The sequence below is a fragment of the Cucurbita pepo genome, chromosome LG06 (assembly GCF_002806865.2).
Source record: "Cucurbita pepo subsp. pepo cultivar mu-cu-16 chromosome LG06, ASM280686v2, whole genome shotgun sequence".
NCBI classification, from domain to species: domain Eukaryota; kingdom Viridiplantae; phylum Streptophyta; class Magnoliopsida; order Cucurbitales; family Cucurbitaceae; genus Cucurbita; species Cucurbita pepo.
In genome coordinates, this window is record NC_036643.1 from 2680799 (window position 1) to 2701418 (window position 20620).

A 20620-nucleotide genomic window follows, 5' to 3' on the forward strand; every position below is an offset into this window, starting at 1 on the left:
TTTCGCTTTCACGACTCCATTAACTATGGAAGAAAACGTTACCATCACCCGTATAACAGATGTGCCTATCACCTTGTCCCATGAAACTAAAATCAAAATTATTTTATTTTATTTTCTAAATGTAAAAAATAATGTAGTATAATTCAATAGTAATTGATTTTATTTAAAATTCGAGAATCATATTTTTTTCTATTAAATTCATTATTATTTTTAAAAAATTAGTCTCGTCAAATTTAGGTTCAATTTTTTTAAATTTAGAAATATATTTAAAATTTATTAATGAAAGCAAGGATTAAATATTAAAATATTAAATTAAAACTTTAAAAACGAAAATAACAATAAATAAATAAACAACAAATTAAAATTACGAACTAAACCATACAAAGGAGGAGGACTTGCCACGTCATTAATTCCCTAATTCGTGAGCTTTTTTATTAAATAAATAAATAAAAACCCTATGCGCAGGGAAACAGAAGAAAAGGCGTTGGACAGAGGCAATTTCTGGTGCCCTTCGTCCTACGGAGAAAGGGGCGTAACGGTTACTTTTATTAGGGTAATTAGTCTAAGTTCATTGAATTACTATTTGGCGCCAATTTACTTTAACCATTTACTGTTGTGTTTACCGTAATGATTTGAATTATCTATAAAACCTAACCAACCGATCTTTTGTGAATTCTTTATTAATTTTTCGTATGATTTTTTTAATTGTAATAAAAAAATATTATAATATATAAATTGGATCACAACAAAATTATAGTACTCACCCAATTTTAGTGAATATCCATTTATTTTAATATTAAAAATAAAACGTAAGCAATCAATCACCAACTACTAAACATTAAATAAAGCATTATTTGTGAATTTCTTAATAATTATAATAAAATGTAAAAGAAAAAAGGGGGAAATTCGGAGCTTTTCTGAAATAAAAAATGCTGTACATAGCATGGACTATTTAATATATTAATAAAAACATTAATTTATTATTGTTATTTTGAAAATGCAAGGACGCTACGACTACATTTAATCGGGGAAAAAAGAAACAGAAGGAAGATACGATGAACGAGGACTGGTGACGATTATCACGTGTTATACGTGGAGAACCCCATGCACGAAGGAAAATAGGAGACTCAAAGCTGGTATTCACGCCACGTGGCGATCCAAATTTAGAAAGCCGTATTAATCCCGATTTTTNTTTTTTTTTTTTTTTTGGTTAAATATATGGTTTAATTTTTAATATTTGATTTTTAAAAATTTTTAAATTAAAAATATATATAACCCTATCGTTCCCATAGGTTTTCACTAATTATTTTATCCTAACTTCTACTAAGCTTAACCCTATGTTTGGAACCAAATTAAGTTCAAGGAATAATTTGAAATTTCTTGTCGTTCTCTCTCTCTACCCTTTCTGAGCGTACGGCCGAACCGAAACGACGTCGTTCGTCACATGGGGCCACCAATTTTGTTGTTCTTCATGACCCGGCCCATTGTAAACATCATAATTTCTGAATTCGTAGTGAATAATATATATATATTTATACTTTCTAAAATAATTTTTTTGTTTGAATTAACACAAGAGCATATATTAAAATCTCTAATTTTGCCTTATTTTAATGGTAATAAATTATATTATTTAAACATTATACTTAAAAGAGATTGATATTAAATTTAGTTGAATTATATTAGAATCCATTCATGTGATTTGGATGGAGGAGATTGGGCTGATTATNGGGGGGGGGGTTGGTTAGATATATGGTTTAATTTTTAATATTTGAATTTTTTTAATTTTTAAATTAAAAATATATATAACCCTATCGTTCCCTAGGTTTTCACTAATTATTTTATCCTAACTTCTACTAAGCTTAACCCTATGTTTGGAACCAAATTAAGTTCAAGGAATAATTTGAAATTTCTTGTCGTTCTCCCTCTCTACCCTTTCTGAGCGTACGGCCGAACCGAAACGACGTCGTTCGTCACATGGGGCCACCAATTTTGTTGTTCTTCATGACCCGGCCCATTGTAAACATCATAATTTCTGAATTCGTAGTGAATAATATATATATATTTATACTTTCTAAAATAATTTTTTTGTTTGAATTAACACAAGAGCATATATTAAAATCTCTAATTTTGCCTTATTTTAATGGTAATAAATTATATTATTTAAACATTATACTTAAAAGAGATTGATATTAAATTTAGTTGAATTATATTAGAATCCATTCATGTGATTTGGATGGAGGAGATTGGGCTGATTATAATTTTAATATTTTATCAATGAAAACGACCGTAGACGATTTATCCAATAAAAAGGAAATTATATGTGAGATCATTTGAATAATTATTAAGCCACGTGTAATAGGTGGCGCAATATTTTTCTTAAATAAAAACCGAAATTTATGGTGATAGGGATAAAAATTAATATTGTAAAAGTTAGAAAAACGAAATTAAATTAGAATAAATATCTGTCCCTTTTATAATATATATATATTATTTTGTTTTGTTTCTTTTAGATTTAATAATTAAAATAAAATTAAAATTGAGAGTTAAATAGGGGGGAGAATATTCTGTCTCCCTGGGCTTCCAAAGGGACAAAATTTGGAGGCTCTTGGGAGCCGGGGAGGGGCATTGATCCATTCTATTCCTCGCCCAACATCGATGTCATGCTTCAATTCCCTTTGTCCCATAATATTCTTGCATCGGTTGAGTGTCGATCGGTTGAATGTCGTTGGGAGTGAGTCCCACGTGAGCTAATTTAGGGAATAATCTAAAATGTCCCATATATTCTTGCATCTGTCAAGGATCGTTTTGAGTCAGTCCCACATGGACTAATTTAGGAGATGACCATGAGTTTATAAGTAAAGAATACATCTCCATTTGTAGGTGGTCTTTTGGAAAGCCCAAAGCAAAGCAACGAGAGCTTATGCTCAAAGTGTACAATATCATATTATTGTGGAGAATTGTGATTCATAATTGAAATATTTTAGAATATATTTAGATATTTTTTTTAAATGATATTATGTCACAATAGTTAAAAATTCGAATATATTAGTCATTTAAAATAATGTAAAGAAGCCTGAATGATTCGAGAGTGCCGTGGGAATTTGTTAAACGCCATAGGATCATCTCTATCCGAATGGGTTGGGCTCATAACAGTTTGATCGGCCCAAATTATAGTTTGGGCCTGAGCTGACCGGCCCAAATTATAGATGGGCCATGAGCAGTCCAGTAATTTAGTTTTTAGGGAATTTTGAATAATTTAATCTATATTTTATTACTGAACGGTCTAGACCGTTCATTTCTGTTTTGACTTAAGAAAGTGCACAAACCCGTCCAGGTGATGTTCATTCTTATCTCCGTCTCCAAACAACTCTTTCATTTCCATTGCTCTCTGTTTCAACCGTTTGGCTGTGTCTGAACCTTCTGCCATGGCCGACCTCACCGATTCTGAAACTGAGTCGCGCGTGAATGATCCATCTCTTTCATTCCTCTCGATCTCGATTCCGAGTTTGTTCTCCTCCAACAGTCTTGCGTTCAATCCCTGGTCGTTTACTACAGGAAACAGAATCATGACTCGCCCAAATCCGAGCCCTTCTATGATTGAGTTCCATCCACAGTGAGTCAAACAACCGCCAACCGAGTTGTGACTCAGTACCTTCACCTGTGAGATCCATCCTTCGTGAAGCAATCCTCGGCCTCCGACTTGCTCCTTGAATCCGGCTGGTAACATTTCTGATTCGTTCTTATGTGAATTTCTTCTCAGAATCCACAAAAATGGAATCTCAGATTTCTTCAGCCCGAAGGCTAGTTCAGTGACGTCTTCTTGACTCAGAAATGCCTCAGTTCCAAATGAAACGTACAAAACTGAGTTAGGTTTCTGTTTCTCCAACCATTCTTTGATATCTCCGCTCAGTTCCTCTGCGTCTTCCGTTAAAGGAGGTAGGAATCCAATCGGAATGACTGGCTTCTGGTAGAGTTTTGTGAGCAAATCGAACGATTCCGGCTCCAGTTCCGGGGAGCTTCTTACGGCCACAGCCACACTCTCTTCGATTGAAACACCAAATCGGATTGAATCGGACGTTCCGGATTCATTTCCGGTTGCTCCATCCAAGGATTTTTTTATCTCATGGTACCGGAAGAGGATGTTCGATTCTGGAGGCATCCACTCAGGAACCTTCATGAAGTCCTCCACCGTTGACCGGGAACCTCCGCCATAGGACAGCTCCAACGGCGGGCCGAGGAAGGCAAGGAACGCGGCGGTGAAGAGGCTGAAGTAAACAGTCGATATACGGAGCTCTGCCGCGAGTGGCGGAAGCCAGTGAGAGGCGTAATCGTAGATAATCCAATCGGGATTTAAATCGCGAAGCAAATCGGACAACGGCGATTCCAAAGAGTCGAAGGCCTTCTTCAATAGCTGTTGCTTGTTGTACGGTACGTCGGAGGAAGCCTCGGCGGCGACCGGAAGACCGTCGACGGGGGGCAGAGGGAAGCCAACGAGGTTTACGGCGGAGGAGAGGTGTGGGGGTATTTTGGGAATTCTACCGAGGTTCCTTGGGGTCGATATGAAGGAAACTTTGAGGCCCTTTTGGGCTAAACAGATGGCGAGACGAGCATAGGGAATGAGATGGCCCAAGGCTAGCCATGGGAATACCACTACGTGCAAAACGCCGCCGTTTGCCATCAAAGCAAAGCACTGAATCAGTGAAAGACCAATTGCTTCAGCTTCAGGCTTCAGGCTTATGGATCTGAAACATCAATATTATAAAGAAACGGCCAATAATTGTGATTGAGCAACATCAGGAGCCGACATTTTGGAATATGAATTATCATTTCATTGTTTTGATTATAATATTGTTACGAGTAAAATCATGCGGTGGCGCATGGGTTTGAACCCACGATGCCTATAGGCCCACGCATCCAGAAAAGAAAACGAAGATTCTTGGAGACATGAAGGCCAAGCCGAGGACTGAACATGTTACACAAAAGCTTAATTGACTGAACATTGTCAGACTTATCTCGTCATCTCTTTCACTGAAAATGTAAGAGTCTTCGTTGATTCGGTACTAACTTAAGCATCAAAATGTGTGGGATAAATCACCACATTGGTGTGGTGTGCTCGATCAAGGGACGACTAGGATGCTTGACCATAGCTACGCATGAACATTTATCATCATTTGTGGAAAGGTTTGGGTAAAGCAAGATCAGCTCTTTCAATAGCTTGAGCATTATGTTTGCGAAGTTGGGCTTGGTTAGTAGTGCTCGCTTCATTGTTTTGGAGGCTCGCTGAATTGGGTTTCACTATCAGCATCGTTTTCATTTCTACTCCTTCAAACTTTCTCATCAACCAATCACCTCAATTAGTTCCCCTTTTTTCTATATGACCCAGATCCAATCAACAACTACCGTATTGAAATTGAAGAACTACATCCCGACCCAATCACAAATCTTGAACTTTTTGGCTTTGACCTGCCACAGGCACACATCGGATTACAAGGATACTTTGCGCTTGTGAAAATGCTGGCCTATAGGATGGTACTGCCTCAGTGAGGCGCCGCTGCAGCTTATTACCTCCAACATAAATGATTCCAAGCGGGAAGGGGAGGGAAAATGTGCGAATATCGGTTTAAATATCGTCCAAAGACATGCTTGTTAGTAAATTAGAAGGGACTGCTGTGGTGAGGCATTAAATCAAGGGATCAAGTTTAGTAACTACTCATTTTTGCCTTTTAGGATGGGTGGTGTAACTGATAGGGTCTGTGAAGAAGTTTTGATGGAGTTGAGGCTATTAAAGATGAAGAGGAGTGCTTTCTTTCCATGCCTCTCATTCGAGAAAGCCTTCAATTGAGGAGGCTATAGACCACCAAATACTTTCAAATTTGTTCCTAATCAAGGAGGGTTCCCTATATTGTTGTAGAAGGGATCGAGGGATAAAAATGTTTGGATCGTGTTTGCCCAATTAAGCGTTTCTGGAAATCTAAAGACTTCGATGTCGTATTGAGCACGCCTTGGGGACAAAATGGAAGGTTACAGATACTTGAGAAAACATGAAAATGTCTGACTCTTTTAATGCCAATAAAATGCTAAGGTTAATGGAATCATGGAAACTTGAATTCTCATGTACAGAAAAAAGGTTTGAACAAAGGAGAGGAATATATGAGAGTGAAACTCTGGGATAAGTTTTGAGTTTGAAAGAAACTAATAGAAACAAAGATATATGATAAGCATAATATGAAAATAGATATCATGTTTTTATTATCATTACACTAGAAGGGCTGTATAATTGTTATGTAATCAGCTTTAAATGCCAATTACAGTCAAATGTATCGTCAATGGGCGTGAAAGTAACTTTTAGCTGTTCGGGTCGATGACTTTACAGAATCACGTTTGAATCGCTTCCAACTCGCGACACTGCCCGGATGGCCATTTCGTCACCATGACTATTTCCTTCTACCATCATCAAATAATTATGCAAATTTCATCATCAAGCTTATTGTGTGAGTAACTTTGAGTCACATGCTACTATTTTAATTCTTCCAACAGTCTCTTGGGAATCCTCGTTCTTAAATGTTGCATCCTGCAAAATGAATGTCCAAACATTGTCGCAGAACCGATAGGTGTGCAAATGTCCCTGTTGCAAAACACAGAATAGGTGATTGGTGGGGGGGCGTTATGAAATACATTCACTTGGCAAAAACAAATGGATTGGTGTTATGAAAGAAAGGGTCAAAAGAAATGGCTGGGAAGATCTAAAAGAATGCCAGGCCCGATGACTATATAACACCTTAAATATTGCTGTGTGATTGTAAATTCATCATTTCTTTTAAAGAAACCTTATCATATAATCTATGCACTATCAACTTTCAACCGAGTATCATGAGAAAATCGACATCCTTCCGATTGAATAGTCGTTAAGACTCATTGTGGAACCTGATATTGTAGCAAGGCCATATCCCTAATGACATCGATTACTTTATCGCCAGATTCCAAAAACAGAAAGTAATTTAGTTCAATCCAGAGAAACTTATTCAATGTGCAATATTTTATACTGAAAACGTTTCAAGAATCAGGGGAAAACAAACAAGGAATGGAATGAACACAAGTAACCTAATCAAAAGTACCACCAACGAAACTTCCACGTTTCAAATACAAATGTTTGTATGCTGTGCATTTGTATATGAAACCAAAGACCACGGAAAAAAATTCTACTACACATTCGACATATAGATGTGTTGCCGACAAAACAATTTGGCTCAAGGCTAGACGTGCACTACAGCACAAACAGAGCAATCTCAGAACCGGCAGACACAACCAATTCCTCCTATCAGTTATTAAATCACGTTTCAAGTTTATAATGTTGACTTTACTTAGCAACATAAATCTCTGCATTAAAAGATTCGCCAAATTCATAAGCCAGAAAAAGGAAAAAAAGGATACCTTGATAGACACCTTGCTTTTCACCTGTGATTCCAGAGCCTCAGTCATGGACTGCAAAAGCCAAAAGTGGAAGGAAATTAAATCAAACAAGACCTTAAACCTTAATTCCGTACACAAATCCAAAAATATATGTAATCTCCAAACAGCTTTTGACTGTACCTTATCGAACTGGACAAGAACTTGAATAGCAAGCTCCGGACTAAGAGTACCGTTCTGGACCATTTCGTCCAAAGTTTCAGTCAAACACATTCCGATCGTCGATCTGCGGTAGAGTTCAAACGTTGCCATTCTTCTTCAGAAAACAAGATCTGAAAAATATGGAAGCTCTTTAGCTAAGATATCAAATTTAGTCAAAAAATACACGTCCGGAATTGACAAAATCTTCAGAAAATTTTGAAACATAGCATCAGAATTCGAGAAAGCTGGCAAAATCTTCGAAATAAAAGCGAGAGATCAATTCTAAAAGGAACGAAATAAAATTAAAGAGAGAGTACAAGCAAGGAATTGTAGTTACAGATTGTTGGTAAGTATGTGATTCTTCTCGTTTCTTGATTCTAACCGGGACAACGATGGCTCCAAAGCTTTTCGCGAGCGAAGAAATTTGGGGCTTTTTATACCCTAGATTTTGTAGATGAGGGTATATATAGCAGCAAAGAGACGGAATAGAAACTCATCAAAATGACGAATTTCTCCCTAGAAAGCGACTTTATTTAATCATTTTGGGCCCTTAAGCCTGTTTTGAGTTTCGACGGCCCATTACGCTCGTAAGCCCAATAAACCCTCTTTCGGACCGGCCCAATAAAGAAAAGGTTTCTTAACATTAAATTTTACTCCTACTCCATACGTTTTTTAATGGTGAAAAATTATATTTTCACATTGACACCGTTAAAATTTATTCTAAACGGTTAAAAATTGACTCGGTAATTAAATCTCTGACAAACTTTTAGTTGACAACATTATTGGCTCAAGTTTCATAGAGTTACAAGACTAAGACTATAATTATAAATTTTGAAATAAAAAAAGAAAAAAACATATATTTTATGGATGTGTAGAGACGTCGGATGGGGGGCCTTCGAGGCGGATATAATCGTACATGACGCCGTTGAAAGATGAATTGTTTATAATTTGTGAAAGCAAGATGGTGTTCTCTCCTTCCACCAGTACAGATCCCGATATGTCGACACTATAGAGTCGATAGAGTCCATGAATTCCATGTCTTGCAATTGCATTATCGTGCCCAATTTGTCCTGTCGTAAATAGAGCCGACTCTACTTCTGGATTGTTCACCCGAATCTATTTTTATTTGAAAAGAAAAATTAATATCACATCGTAAGTAAATGATGANAAAAAAAAAAAAAAAAAAAAAAAAACCATGATCGTTCCCTAAATTATTTATCATTTTATTGGCACGACTAAGTTTAGGGCAAGGCTCTGATACCATGTTAGACGAACACGACCCTCCACAATGGTATGATATTGCCCACTTTGAGCATAAGCTCTCATGGCTTTACTTTGGACTTCCCCAAAAGGCCTCATACTAATGGAGAGAGTGTTCCTTAATTATAAACTTATAATCATCNTTGAGCATAAGCTCTCATGGCTTTACTTTGGACTTCCCCAAAAAGCCTAATACTAATGGAGAGAGTGTTCCTTAATTATAAACTTATAATCATCCCCTAATTGAGCCGATGCAAGACTTTCATCATCCAACACAGCTAATCGTTGGATCTAAAATGCTTAAAATCTTATATCACCAAATGTCTCATAAAGTTAACAATATAATAGAATGAGTACCTGTAATTCAGCAACATTGGCGGTGGCCAAAGCCACTCGCAATTTATAGATACCGCTCTTATCTATGTTGTTATCGAGTGTAAACTTGATTTGCCACGTGGTTGGTAAATGGGACCCATCATTTCTGGTCCTGCAATTAATTTAAATATAATTAATTAAAAACCTAATAAATTTGGTATATTTTAATTGACATATTAGCATTATATTGGAACTTACCGATTAACATGAGCGAAGAACCAATCTTTTGTGTAATCACTAACTCCAACGGTATATACTAAGTCTGTATCAGGATATAATTCTGCATATCTCTCCCACAGTCCATATTGCCTGAATCTGCTCAACAGTAATATTCTAAGAATTTAAGCTATTTAATTTAAAATAAAATAAAATAATTAATGACATATTACTTTGAGCGTAGTTGTCAAATTAATGATATATGTCAGAGATTTTCATTTAATTCGGGGGACTAAGACTCTATGGAGACTAGTCCCAAATCGAAAGAGAAAAGCGATTAACTGTAGTTGAAAGAGAAAAGCTCTCGTACCTATCTGGATGGTCGACGTATAATTTGTTAATGTAATTTGGGTTAGGATCAGGAATATAGAATTCAGCTGCAGAGCGATCAGGAATGCCTATTTCCCATAGCGTTGGACCATTCCTAGGCGGCTCAAAAACAAAATCCCCCACGTCCATATCACTACCTGTATATAATTACAAATGTTGAGAGTTCTTTCACTTCTCGAGTTATAAGCTTCATTCACGTAGAATTTTGTCTTTTGTGAATTTGAACGTCTAACCTCTTAATTCATAATGTATATTTTATTCTTAATTAAAGGAAGATATTTGAAATGTGAATCAAAACCTGCAGAGACGCTAATGACAACGTCGTAACGGTAGTCACCAATGAAGCCAGGAACCCAAGCATAAAGATTGTAGTCGCCGATGCGTACATTTTCGATGCTAAACGAGCCATATGCATCTGTTTTGGTCCAAAATTGGTAGCCCTGATCATGGTTTAAATAACATCATTTTCTTAGTTCTCATTATTTGGTGTAAATCAAATAATCAATCGCTCAGTACCTTGGTTTCGGTCTGCCATGATCCAGCGTCTCCCGGCGCTGCCAGTCCCACATATGCCTCAGCTGCCGGCATTTGCTCTTGCTTAGCATATCTGCTCACAAATGCAGTGAAATTACTATTAATTTTTATAAAAATAATTTATCGCCATCCGCTTCAAAGTTTAAAAACACGTCTGTTACGAGGAAGTTTCCACACTTTTATAAGGAAGGACATCATTCGGTGTCTGACTCTAATACCATTTGTAATAATCCAAGCTCACCCCTACCAGATATTGTCCAATTTAGCTCGTTATATATCGTCGTAAGTCTCACAGTACCCTTATCAGAAATATTTTGTTCTCCTCTCCAACCAATGCCAGATCTCACAATCCACCCCTTTTAGGGTCCAGCGAGGAATCTCACAACACAATACATAATGAGCCAAAATGGACAATATTGATTAGCGGTGAGCTTAAGTTGTTACAAATGGTATCAGTGCCAGAAACCGAGCGGTGTGTCATTTATGACGTTGGACCCCACGAGGGTATTGTTAGATTCCTTGCTAGATTCCAAAGGAGGCTGACAGCCATACGTAACGACGAAAACGGACAATATCTACTAGCGGTGGAGTTGAGTTGTTACGTACCTATCAAGGACAAATAAGTTGCCAGTCAATCTACCACGTTGGTTTGGTGGTGGGAAATTCTCAGAAGCTGGAAAAGAATAGGGCCAGCTTTGAACTTCCTTCGTCATCTGAGAAATTAGTGAGATTAAAATAAATATATATATATTCATAATAAAAATAAATAAATAAATGAAAAATACCTGAATTTTAGCATCTTCCCACAAAGAAAGTGGATCAGTTCCATTAGGAACAGAATTAAGATAGAAAAAGACAGGCCCAAACACTTTCTTCCACGGCTCATCAGGATTCAGCTTCAGCACCAACTCCTCTCCTCCATAGTGAGCGCTAAGAAACATCTGAAATTTGTGCCAATTATGTAAATTCTTTAATACTGAACTTGGTTCGCGTCCGCTGATTAAGGGGTTGATCATAAATTTATAAGGAATACGTGATGTCAATAAAATTATCAGATATCGAACAAAGAAGTTGTGAGTCTCGAAGTTGTAGTCAAAAGACTAAAGTGTTCGAGGGTTCTAAAGAAAAAGTCGAACCTCGATTAAGGGGAGGTTGTTCGAGGGTTCCATAAGCCTCATAGAATTATCAAATATTGAACAAAGAAGTTGTAAGCCTCAAAATTGTAGTCAAAAGACTAAAGTGTTCGAGGGCTACAAAGAAATAGTCGAACCTCGATTAAGGGAAAGTTGTTCGAGGGTTTCATAGGCCTCATGGGAGGCTCTATGGCGTATTTTGTTCGAGGGGAGTATTATTGAGGATTGTTGGGAGAGGAGTCCCACCTCAGTGACGAGAGCTTAGGCTCAAAGTAGACAATATCCAGGAGGTAATACTTACCGCAAGAGCATATGGTCCCACATGAGAGGTGAGGTTCTGTTTGAGCGGTCCGCCGGATCGGAACTCGCTGCTCGGAGTGATTTGCCAGAAACCCACCGGAGGGTCGTCGGAAGGATCCATGGATATCCATCCATGCACTTTAAGATCCTTATTTTCACAAGAATATTGGTACTTATCGTCCACCTCTCCCTTGAACGCAGCTTCTCTAGGATGGACTAGTAATACAGCTTCAGGAAAATCCAAGGTTTTGCCTCTGCGGCCTACTCTATCCTCAGGGAGTGGCATCCATCTCTTTCTGTTATCTGCTATCGCCATGTAATGAAACCTATATTACAATCAAACAAAACAAAAAAACATCACCATTAGAACCGATAATGCCCTAAACCCGAAACCCGAAACCCTAAACTTTAGATGCATCTCGTTTTTAGGTAAGAATTTTGGGAGCTTTTGCGGGTCATCCCTTCTATAGTGTGAAAGAAATGCAACTTTTTTTAGGGATGTTTTGGCTCGTTATGTATCGCCGTCAGCCTTATGGTTTTAAAACGTGTCTGTTAGTGTCAGTTTTCACCCCTTATAAGATATGCTACGTTTTACTTTCCAACCGATGTGGTGACTCACAATCCACCCCTTTTGGGGGCTCAACGTACTCGTTGGCACACCGCTCAGTGTCTGGCTCTGATACCATTTGTAGCAGCTCAAACCCACCGCTAACCGATATTATCCCCTTTGACATGTTATGTATCACAATCAGCCTCACAGTTTAAAAACGCATCTATCAGAGAGATGTTTCGTTTCCCTCTCCAACCGATGCGGGACTTCACATGTTTTTTCAACTATAGAATAAATTTTTAGATTCGATATCATTCCGGGCTTTTCATCTTCGTTCGATTTCTATTGACATGTTCTTTTGTAACGCACGCAAGTGATGGGAACTCGAGAGCTCCTTTCGTTTCATTCATCGATGAAATTGTCTCTCTTCTAAATATATAGGAAGTAGAAATATACGAGCACGGAGTGTATCGGGTCGTACTTGTCTTTTCTTAGCTTAAACACAATCCGAGTTTGAGGAAGGTTGAATGGCGGCCATTCCCTCAAGTGCTCATAGATGGCGTAGGAGTAGAATCCAGAGGAGTTACGAAGCATTATGAACCTGAAAAAGGAACTTCCATAAGCTTTATTTTCAAGTTATTATTAAAAAAAATTGGGTTAATTAGGGCAAAAGTTGAAGCCACCTTTTGTCTATGTTTAATGGAACTTCCTTGTCCTTAAATGAATAATTCCTTTTGAATGACAGCTCTATTTGTTCCTCATTTTGCACAACCACTTCAAATTCTTTCCCTCTCATCCTGAAACAATTTTAAAACTTTTGAAATTAAAACTTCAAATTAATAGTTAGTATGAGTTCCGACATACTCATCGAACGTTCCCGTCGTTCCTGGTGTGCCGGAGTTCCACACGAGATCCCAGTACCTAAGTCATATACTTCATTTATAAATTCGAGTTGTTGGATGATGAAAGTCACACATCGGTTAACTTAGGGAATGATCATGGGTTTATAATCAAAGAATACTCTCTCACCATTGGTTCGAGCCTTTTTGGGGAATCCCAAAACAAAACTACGAGAGTTTATGCTCAAAGTGGACAATATCATACCATTGTGAAGAGTCGTGTTCGTCTAACACGAGTAACCATATGGTTTGGAATTAAGTAGAAAAATGATAAAGAGGCATGATAATTGATAAGAGTAAAGGAAATCATATTACCCTCTATGAGCCTCCTTATCACGAACTTCTAAAACATTGTCAATGCTGCTGTATTTTATCCCTGTAACATTCCCATCTGGCTTCGACAGTGTCACGGCCAGTATACCATTGTCCATAACTACCTGCAGCCCGAGCGATTTTGGAATGGTTAAAATCATCATTCAAAATCAATTTAATATTTGATTTTTCACTTTTAAACGTAATTTTCATACGATCGAAGTGATTTTGAATGGTTAAAAACATGTTTCTTAGTGTCGGAGAAAGAATTGTGACTTACATGATGATCGTGAATATCCAATTGGAGTATCGTCTGATTGGCCATTTTTAACAAAGGCTAAACCTCAGAAGTTGTTGGATTTTATGAAATGACAACATTTTCAGTTAGGAAAAGGAAATATTTATAGTGCCATTTTTTGTTTTGTACATTTAATTTCAAAACTATGAATCTGGGAGTTGAAGGAAAGGATGGGAAGTTGGAAGACTTTAAAGAAAAGTTTTAAGTGTTTTCTAATCTACTCCCAACGGCACGGACAAAAGAAAGACGGAAATATTATTTTGGTCGAAACGAAGCATTGCTTACAATGGAGTGAAAACCTCTCCTTAGCAACGTGGTTTTAAAATCGTGACGTTGACAGAGATATGTAATAGGTCAAAGTGGCTAATATCTGCTAGCGGTGGGTTTGAATTGTTACAAAGGATATTAGAGTTAGTCACTAGACAGTAATGACAATATCTAGCAATGAGTTTTGGCTACTACAACTAGTATCAGGTCTTGTCACTAACACAATATGTGCTAGCGATAGGCTTGGACTGTTACAAATTATATTAGAGTCAGTCATCGAACAGTGCGGACAATATTAGAGCCCGTCAACAACTAGTATCAGGTCTTGTCACTAACACAATATCTGCTAGCGATAGGCTTGGACTGTTACAAATTATATTAGAGTCAGTCATCGAACAGTGCGGACAATATTAGAGCCAGTCAACAACTAGTATCAGGTCTTGTCACTAACACAATATCTGATAGCGATACGCTTGGACTGTTACAAATTATATTAGAGTCAGTCATCAAACTGCGGACAATATTAGAGCCAGTCAACAGACAGTGCAGACTAGACAATATTAGAGCCAGTCAACAGTGCAGACTATATCTAGTGATGAGCTCAAACTAACACTAAAATAAACAATATACAATAGGAGAGAGAAGATTGTTTAGGGGACATTTACATCTAAGCAAGCAATTTAAGAAGTGATTATTGGAAATAGCTTCAAATTATAATAATTTCAATAGTAGTAAATGAGATATATAGATTATTATCCAAGTCAACGATTTCGCCAGTTTAATTATCCTCAATTATCAGTAATAATTGTTAAATAATATTATCAATAACAGAATTCGACTATTTTAAATTAATAATGCATCCAATTGAGTGACATCATCAATTATAAACAATATTAATAATAATTATCAACAAAATACTATTTTGGTCACTAAATTTGTATTGGATGTATAATTGAATTTTAAAATATTATTTTTATATCTTGGATTTTAAATTTAGTTTTTTTTTAAAAAAAATATCTAGATTTAAGATTTCTGTCTAAATTTTTAAAATACTAACTTTTAAGTTATTAATATTAATATTAATTATCAGTTAATTAATTAAAAATAATTATGATAGAATAATCAATTTACTAGTTTTTTTTCTCTCTCTAAAGATGGATAAACAACTTTTCATAAACAATAATATTTTTAATTTTATATTTATTTTTTTCTTCTAAGAATTCTTCTGTAAATAAATAAATTCATAATTATATTAAAAAAACAAAGTTTATTATTCGAAAAGCAACCACGTGGCAACAGGTGGAACAAAAACACAAGTTGGATTGAAAAAAACATTAAAAGATTAAAATTTAATGTTGTCTCCTTCCTAATTTACCTCCGATTATTAGTATTATTATTATCATTATATAAAAAGAAGATATATTATTCTTATAAAAAATAAAAAATAAAAAATAAAAAATAAAAAAGTTCTGACAGTGGCAGATTCTAAATTCTTGACATTTAAAAAGTAGCAATTATATTTATCTCTTTAAAAACCAAATATTCACAAAATGGGAACTCATTCAGTACGCTAATAACAAATTGNTTATTCATTTACATTAATTTGCCAGTAAAATAGTCATAAAAAAAAATAAAAAAAAAATAAAAAAAATCGCTAGGAATTAAATTTGTAAATTAAATTTACTTTTTCTTCCCACGTAATTCCAACGAACATAAATAAAATCCCCCAAAGAGCAGAGGAGGCAGAGCATGAGGCCATAATCAAATTATCCGCCCATGTGTTTCATAAGTTTACAGTAGTGTTCTGATATTCTTGCTGCAGAAAAATGGAAGTTGTAGGATCTGAGGTAAGAGCTTACCATCGATCAGTGCATGATGTTGCTCTCGGCCTTTCTCTGGAAAAATAGCGATCCTAGTAGAACGGCAATGCCCGTTATTGCAATAGTGAATATAAGACGTCGGGTAGAAAACTCCTGTGGCTGTCTTCGTCGAGCGCCTCGATCTCTAACTTGATCTCTTTCTGGAGCTGCCCCCACATCCCTTCAGATACAGTTTAGAATGATTAAGCACGTTATTAGAAGATAACAAACTGAACATATAGAATAAGAGAAGTTATGAACGTGAGTAAAGAACTGAGGGTTGAGTTCCAAGTTGTACCAGGAATCATACCCACATACTATTAAGTTTATTCGATCTGGTATATTCCTAACCGACCCAGTATAAATTGGAAGATAACCCTAATGGCAGCATAGGCACATCGGTGCGCCATGTAACGATGCTAACCTTCGTCATTCCGTTGAGAAGAAGTAAGAACAAAAACGCGCAAATTACAGGGCACTTATGTGTACAATACCATCAAAAGACCAGGGAGATGTTTTCAAATACAATGCAAGTTTCCGTTTGAGCACTTGAATCCTTGGAACTCATCTATTGTGAGATCCCACGTCGTTTGGAGAGGGGAACAAAACACTCCTTATAAGAGTGTGGAAACCTCTACCTAGTAGACACGTTTTAAAACCTTGAGGAGGAGCCCAGAAGAGAGTACAAAGAGGACAATATCTGCTAGCAGTGGGCTTAGGCTATTCCAAATGGTATCAAAGCTAAACACCAAGCGGTGTATCGGTCCCCAAATGGGGTGGATTGTGAGATCCCACATCGGTTGGAGAGGGGAACAAAACATTCCTTATAAGAGTATGGAAACCTCTCCCTAATAAACGCGTTTTAAAACCTTGAAGGGAAGGGCTGTTACATAGATAGTTGAAAGGGTTTGGTTTTTCCTTGATGAGTGAAGATTGAGACTGAAAAGTTCAGATATTTAATTTCAAAATGTATTTATAGAAGTAACAAATGAATACTAAGACGGATTAAATAACCAATTGATCAACATTAATTAATATATGATAATGAAAAGAGAGGGCATAGAAATCCATGGAAGAGGGTATCTAAAATTTCCATGGGTTTCGATATCCACAAGAAGAAAGCCATAGCCATGGGATAACTATACAGAACCTTAAACTAAGCACTACCAACTGCATATAGCATAAAAAATCGACATCCTATGGGGCTCAATGAGAGATAGCAGTTATCAGTATAGAATAAGTTGAATACTTTCAAGAATTGCAAGTTGAAATACCTGGAAGATTCAGCAACGGTATCTGCAGCTGTGACACCCTTGCAATTATTTTCATGGCTATATCGTTCTCGTAGTCTGATATATCGACGACACAGATGACAAAGTTCGGTCCGGTTACCACATACTTCCTGTACATTTGAACCAACAAAGGTATAACATGGAGATCGCTTTTGAAATTCTCATTTAACTACAAATTCAATATTTGTCATACCTGATGCTCAGCCAAATCTACTGCTGGCAATGGGAACTCACAGAACTCGCAAGTGACAATCCTTTGAGGGCAGTTTTCGCCTTTATGAATGGCTAAAATGTCCCGTTCCATGGTCTCGCTACACAGCGAACAGGAAACCTGTCCAAACATAAGGTCATAAGCACTTGAAATTCCAATAATTAAGAGTTGTACCACTAATTCTTATCAAAACAGTCTTAAGAGAGAATTTGTATGCTACAGAATCTTTTCAAGGCAATCTAAAGAAAATATAATAACCCTCAAGCTTAATGTTATGCTTTCATTTATGCACTATAGAATATGAATGCCATGGTATTTACTAAGTTTGAAAGAAAAATCATCGTACGGGAGCATGAGTGTTCAGATAATGTTCTTCCGCATGTCTTTTAGGAACCATATCGCCACATATTTTACATTTTTCTAGATTCCGCGCGCAATGAACAGAATGCAGATCGATATTTGTCGACGGAATGTCTCTGCCGCTGTAAATGGAGAAATAAAAGCATTTACCATCCAGATCATCACAATAGAAGAACAACTGCTAGGAAAGGGATCAGATAACAAATTCATCACGAAGAAGAATAGATAATCAGGCGATTCAAATTCTTACCAAACAGTTCTTTTTCCAAATCGAAAAAACAAAATAACGATCCTGCCTTGGCAGATTTGTGCCTAAATTGGATGAGGGTTCTATCCCCCAAAACAATCTAATCTCAAACACAATTGAAAGGAATAAATCGAAATTCCGAAACAATCACAAACGATAATCGCGATTGACAAAGACATCAACAAAAATCAACGCCAGAAATAAAATAAATTGAAATAAAATTTCAAATCAAGAGATCTCTTGCCGAAAAAAAGAAAAAAAAAAAAAACTATACATCCATCCAGAATTACAATACCAGTGATTGCATATGCTTGTGGTCTCTTCAGATGCAACTGCCATCGTGACGGAAGGTAGACGATCGTCGTTCAAGGTCCGATTATGTCAAAATTAGGGGAAGTAGAATTGAAGCGCTGCAGAGAAATTTGAGGAGATCAAAAAGGAGGATAAAATGGAAAGACTCTGAGATTGAATGAAAATTACCAAGAAATTGTAGCCGTGGATCGATAACGTTTCGAGAACGAGGACCGACCGACTTGGATTCAACTACTTGTAATTAAGTGAATGAGTTTCACGAACGAAGACCCTCACCCACCCTTTACCAAAAGAGAAGAAAATGTTCGTTCAGAGCATTCAGCGCCTATTAAATACCTTTACCATCCCATTATATATATACATATATATATATATTATATATAATTCCGTTTGCTTATGGGAATAATAAAAATAATTATTAACTAAAATAAATTAATTAGAGTAAACTCTAGCTCAACTACTTGATTTCCAGATACATTTAATATCGCTTTTAAAATAGATTTAATGTAACTGATAATATTTTCAAAATCTTTTTTTTGTACCGTATCATAAAATTTTGTAAATATTATTATTCACCATTTATCTAATTTCATTAATTTAAAATTTATTTTTTAAGATATTCACAATTTATCTAATCTCATTAATCATTTTAAATTTTAAATTTAATTTTTTTCGCTTTTAATTCCTACTTAAATTTAAAAAAAAATTTGTTGAGATTTTTTTTTTCATAACAGTTTTTTTTTATATATATTTGATTTTAGAATTTATATTTAACATTACATTCAATTTTTTTTTTATAAAATATTATTTAAATTATTAAAATGTTTCACATTTTTTAATAAAAATAATGAAAAATATACATTAAATTTTTTTTGAAACAAAAATATTTAAAAATGAAGAAAAAACTTATGCACTTAATTTCAATCCCAATTCTCGTAGAAATAAATATATAATTGAAATAGGAGGTAGATTACTACCCATTCATGAAACGATACTAGCCTTACTCGTAAACATCTCTACTATATATAAATTATCACTAAACTATACCACGAAAGTGACGTAATAATCTAATGTAATCACAAGGGAATATTAATATTTTATTTTTAAAAAGAATATGGGCCTACGGGCTGGGCCTAACTCAATTTGAGCCCAACACGTTATTTTGGGCAAATCTCCTCAAATTTGGTTACTGTGAAATTATAATCTTAAATTGAGGAAATAAAGATACTATTGATTAAGTCAAATTAAAAGGTAGATTTGAAATTGAAAAATTCAAATATTTAATTTATTTATTGAAAATAAATATTCATTAGAAAAGAAAAAAAAAACAAATAAATGATATTTGAGAGAGAAGTAATAATAATATTAATAAATTAAATGGAGAAAGGTAACTGTATATGTGTTCGTTTTTCAAGGTCATAGGAATAGTTGATGACCGGGGGATCCGGGAATGTGAGTTGGAGAAAGGGTTTGATGGGGTGACACGTGGGATTTCGGGATTTGCCAGTTTTAGAAACCTTAAAATGTTCAAATAGACACCGGCTGTTTCCATTATTCTTCTTTCCCCAGCCGCACAAAGCATAGAAAAGAAAGTGGAGGTGCCGACGTGGCCCACGTGACGTGACTGTCTTCTTCCCCCAGTCCCTAATTTAAATAATATATCTACAAATGAATAATAGAGAAACTTTTCTTCCCATTTTGCCCCTCCATATTTAGTATTGTACTTATTCAGGGTGGGGTTCTTTAGTGGAACGTCTGAGGGGAAGCTTTCGCCGCCGTTCACGAGGAAAATTTACCCAAAATTTTAAACCATAAATATAATTAATTATAAAATGTTAGAAAATAGGAAACAGTAAATATTAATAATATATAAGGTAAAATATGGTTTTATATGTTACCAATACCATTAAATTAAATACACATTTATTTATTTACATTATTTACATATATCCTCACAGTTGGTTTTAATTAATTATTTAAACTTTTCTACCCTTTTAATTTTATTTTCAAATTATAAATAAATTTTAAAATTATTAAAAAATAATAATAATTCCACAGGATTATCGTTATTTTTTCTTATTTATTTCATTTACATAATCAATTTTTATATCTTTTTATATGACATTTATCAATGTGAATGAGTTATAAATAATGTCACACATGCTTTCAATTTTTATTTTAACTACAAAAAAAAAAAAAAAAAAAAAAAAAAAAAAAAAAAAAAAAAAAAAAAAAAAAAAAAAAAAAAAAAAAAAAA

The 20620-nt window shown here is 35.4% G+C and overlaps 4 protein-coding genes across 6 annotated transcripts; all 4 read right to left on the bottom strand.

The window, feature by feature from the left end:
• Nucleotides 1–3100: 3100 nt before the first annotated feature.
• LOC111797714 (UDP-glycosyltransferase 91C1) lies at nt 3101–5351 on the bottom strand. Its single transcript, XM_023680822.1, has one exon. The coding sequence runs from the start codon at nt 4676–4678 to the stop codon at nt 3293–3295; it is 1386 nt and encodes a 461-aa protein (XP_023536590.1). The 5' UTR covers nt 4679–5351; the 3' UTR covers nt 3101–3292.
• An 845-nt stretch (nt 5352–6196) lies between these two features.
• Nucleotides 6197–8055, bottom strand: LOC111797716 (transcription initiation factor IIA subunit 2). 2 transcript variants are annotated; one of them, XM_023680823.1, is made up of 4 exons: nt 7946–8055; nt 7591–7739; nt 7432–7482; nt 6197–6625 (listed from the first exon to the last, which is right to left on the bottom strand). In XM_023680823.1, exons 2-4 carry the CDS (start codon nt 7717–7719, stop codon nt 6485–6487), a joined length of 321 nt encoding a protein of 106 aa, XP_023536591.1. In that variant the 5' UTR covers nt 7720–7739; nt 7946–8055; the 3' UTR covers nt 6197–6484. The 2 variants fall into 2 exon arrangements, with proteins under 2 accessions (XP_023536591.1, XP_023536592.1); XM_023680824.1 differs by having other exon boundaries at nt 7926–8046.
• A 300-nt stretch (nt 8056–8355) lies between these two features.
• On the bottom strand, nt 8356–13886 carry LOC111796720 (probable rhamnogalacturonate lyase B). 2 transcript variants are annotated; one of them, XM_023679462.1, is made up of 14 exons: nt 13798–13886; nt 13521–13642; nt 13171–13227; nt 12990–13103; nt 12788–12907; nt 11758–12082; nt 11109–11264; nt 10930–11036; nt 10306–10396; nt 10088–10229; nt 9770–9926; nt 9442–9558; nt 9226–9355; nt 8356–8724 (listed from the first exon to the last, which is right to left on the bottom strand). In XM_023679462.1, the coding sequence occupies exons 1-14, from the start codon at nt 13840–13842 to the stop codon at nt 8470–8472; spliced, it is 1938 nt and encodes a 645-aa protein (XP_023535230.1). In that variant the 5' UTR covers nt 13843–13886; the 3' UTR covers nt 8356–8469. The 2 variants fall into 2 exon arrangements, with proteins under 2 accessions (XP_023535230.1, XP_023535231.1); XM_023679463.1 differs by lacking the exon at nt 13171–13227.
• A 1851-nt stretch (nt 13887–15737) lies between these two features.
• Nucleotides 15738–18685, bottom strand: LOC111796494 (XIAP-associated factor 1-like). The gene is made up of 6 exons (XM_023679133.1): nt 18532–18685; nt 18347–18461; nt 17791–17926; nt 17427–17564; nt 17216–17343; nt 15738–16122 (listed from the first exon to the last, which is right to left on the bottom strand). The coding sequence occupies exons 2-6, from the start codon at nt 18388–18390 to the stop codon at nt 15948–15950; spliced, it is 621 nt and encodes a 206-aa protein (XP_023534901.1). The 5' UTR covers nt 18391–18461; nt 18532–18685; the 3' UTR covers nt 15738–15947.
• Nucleotides 18686–20620: the final 1935 nt, after the last annotated feature.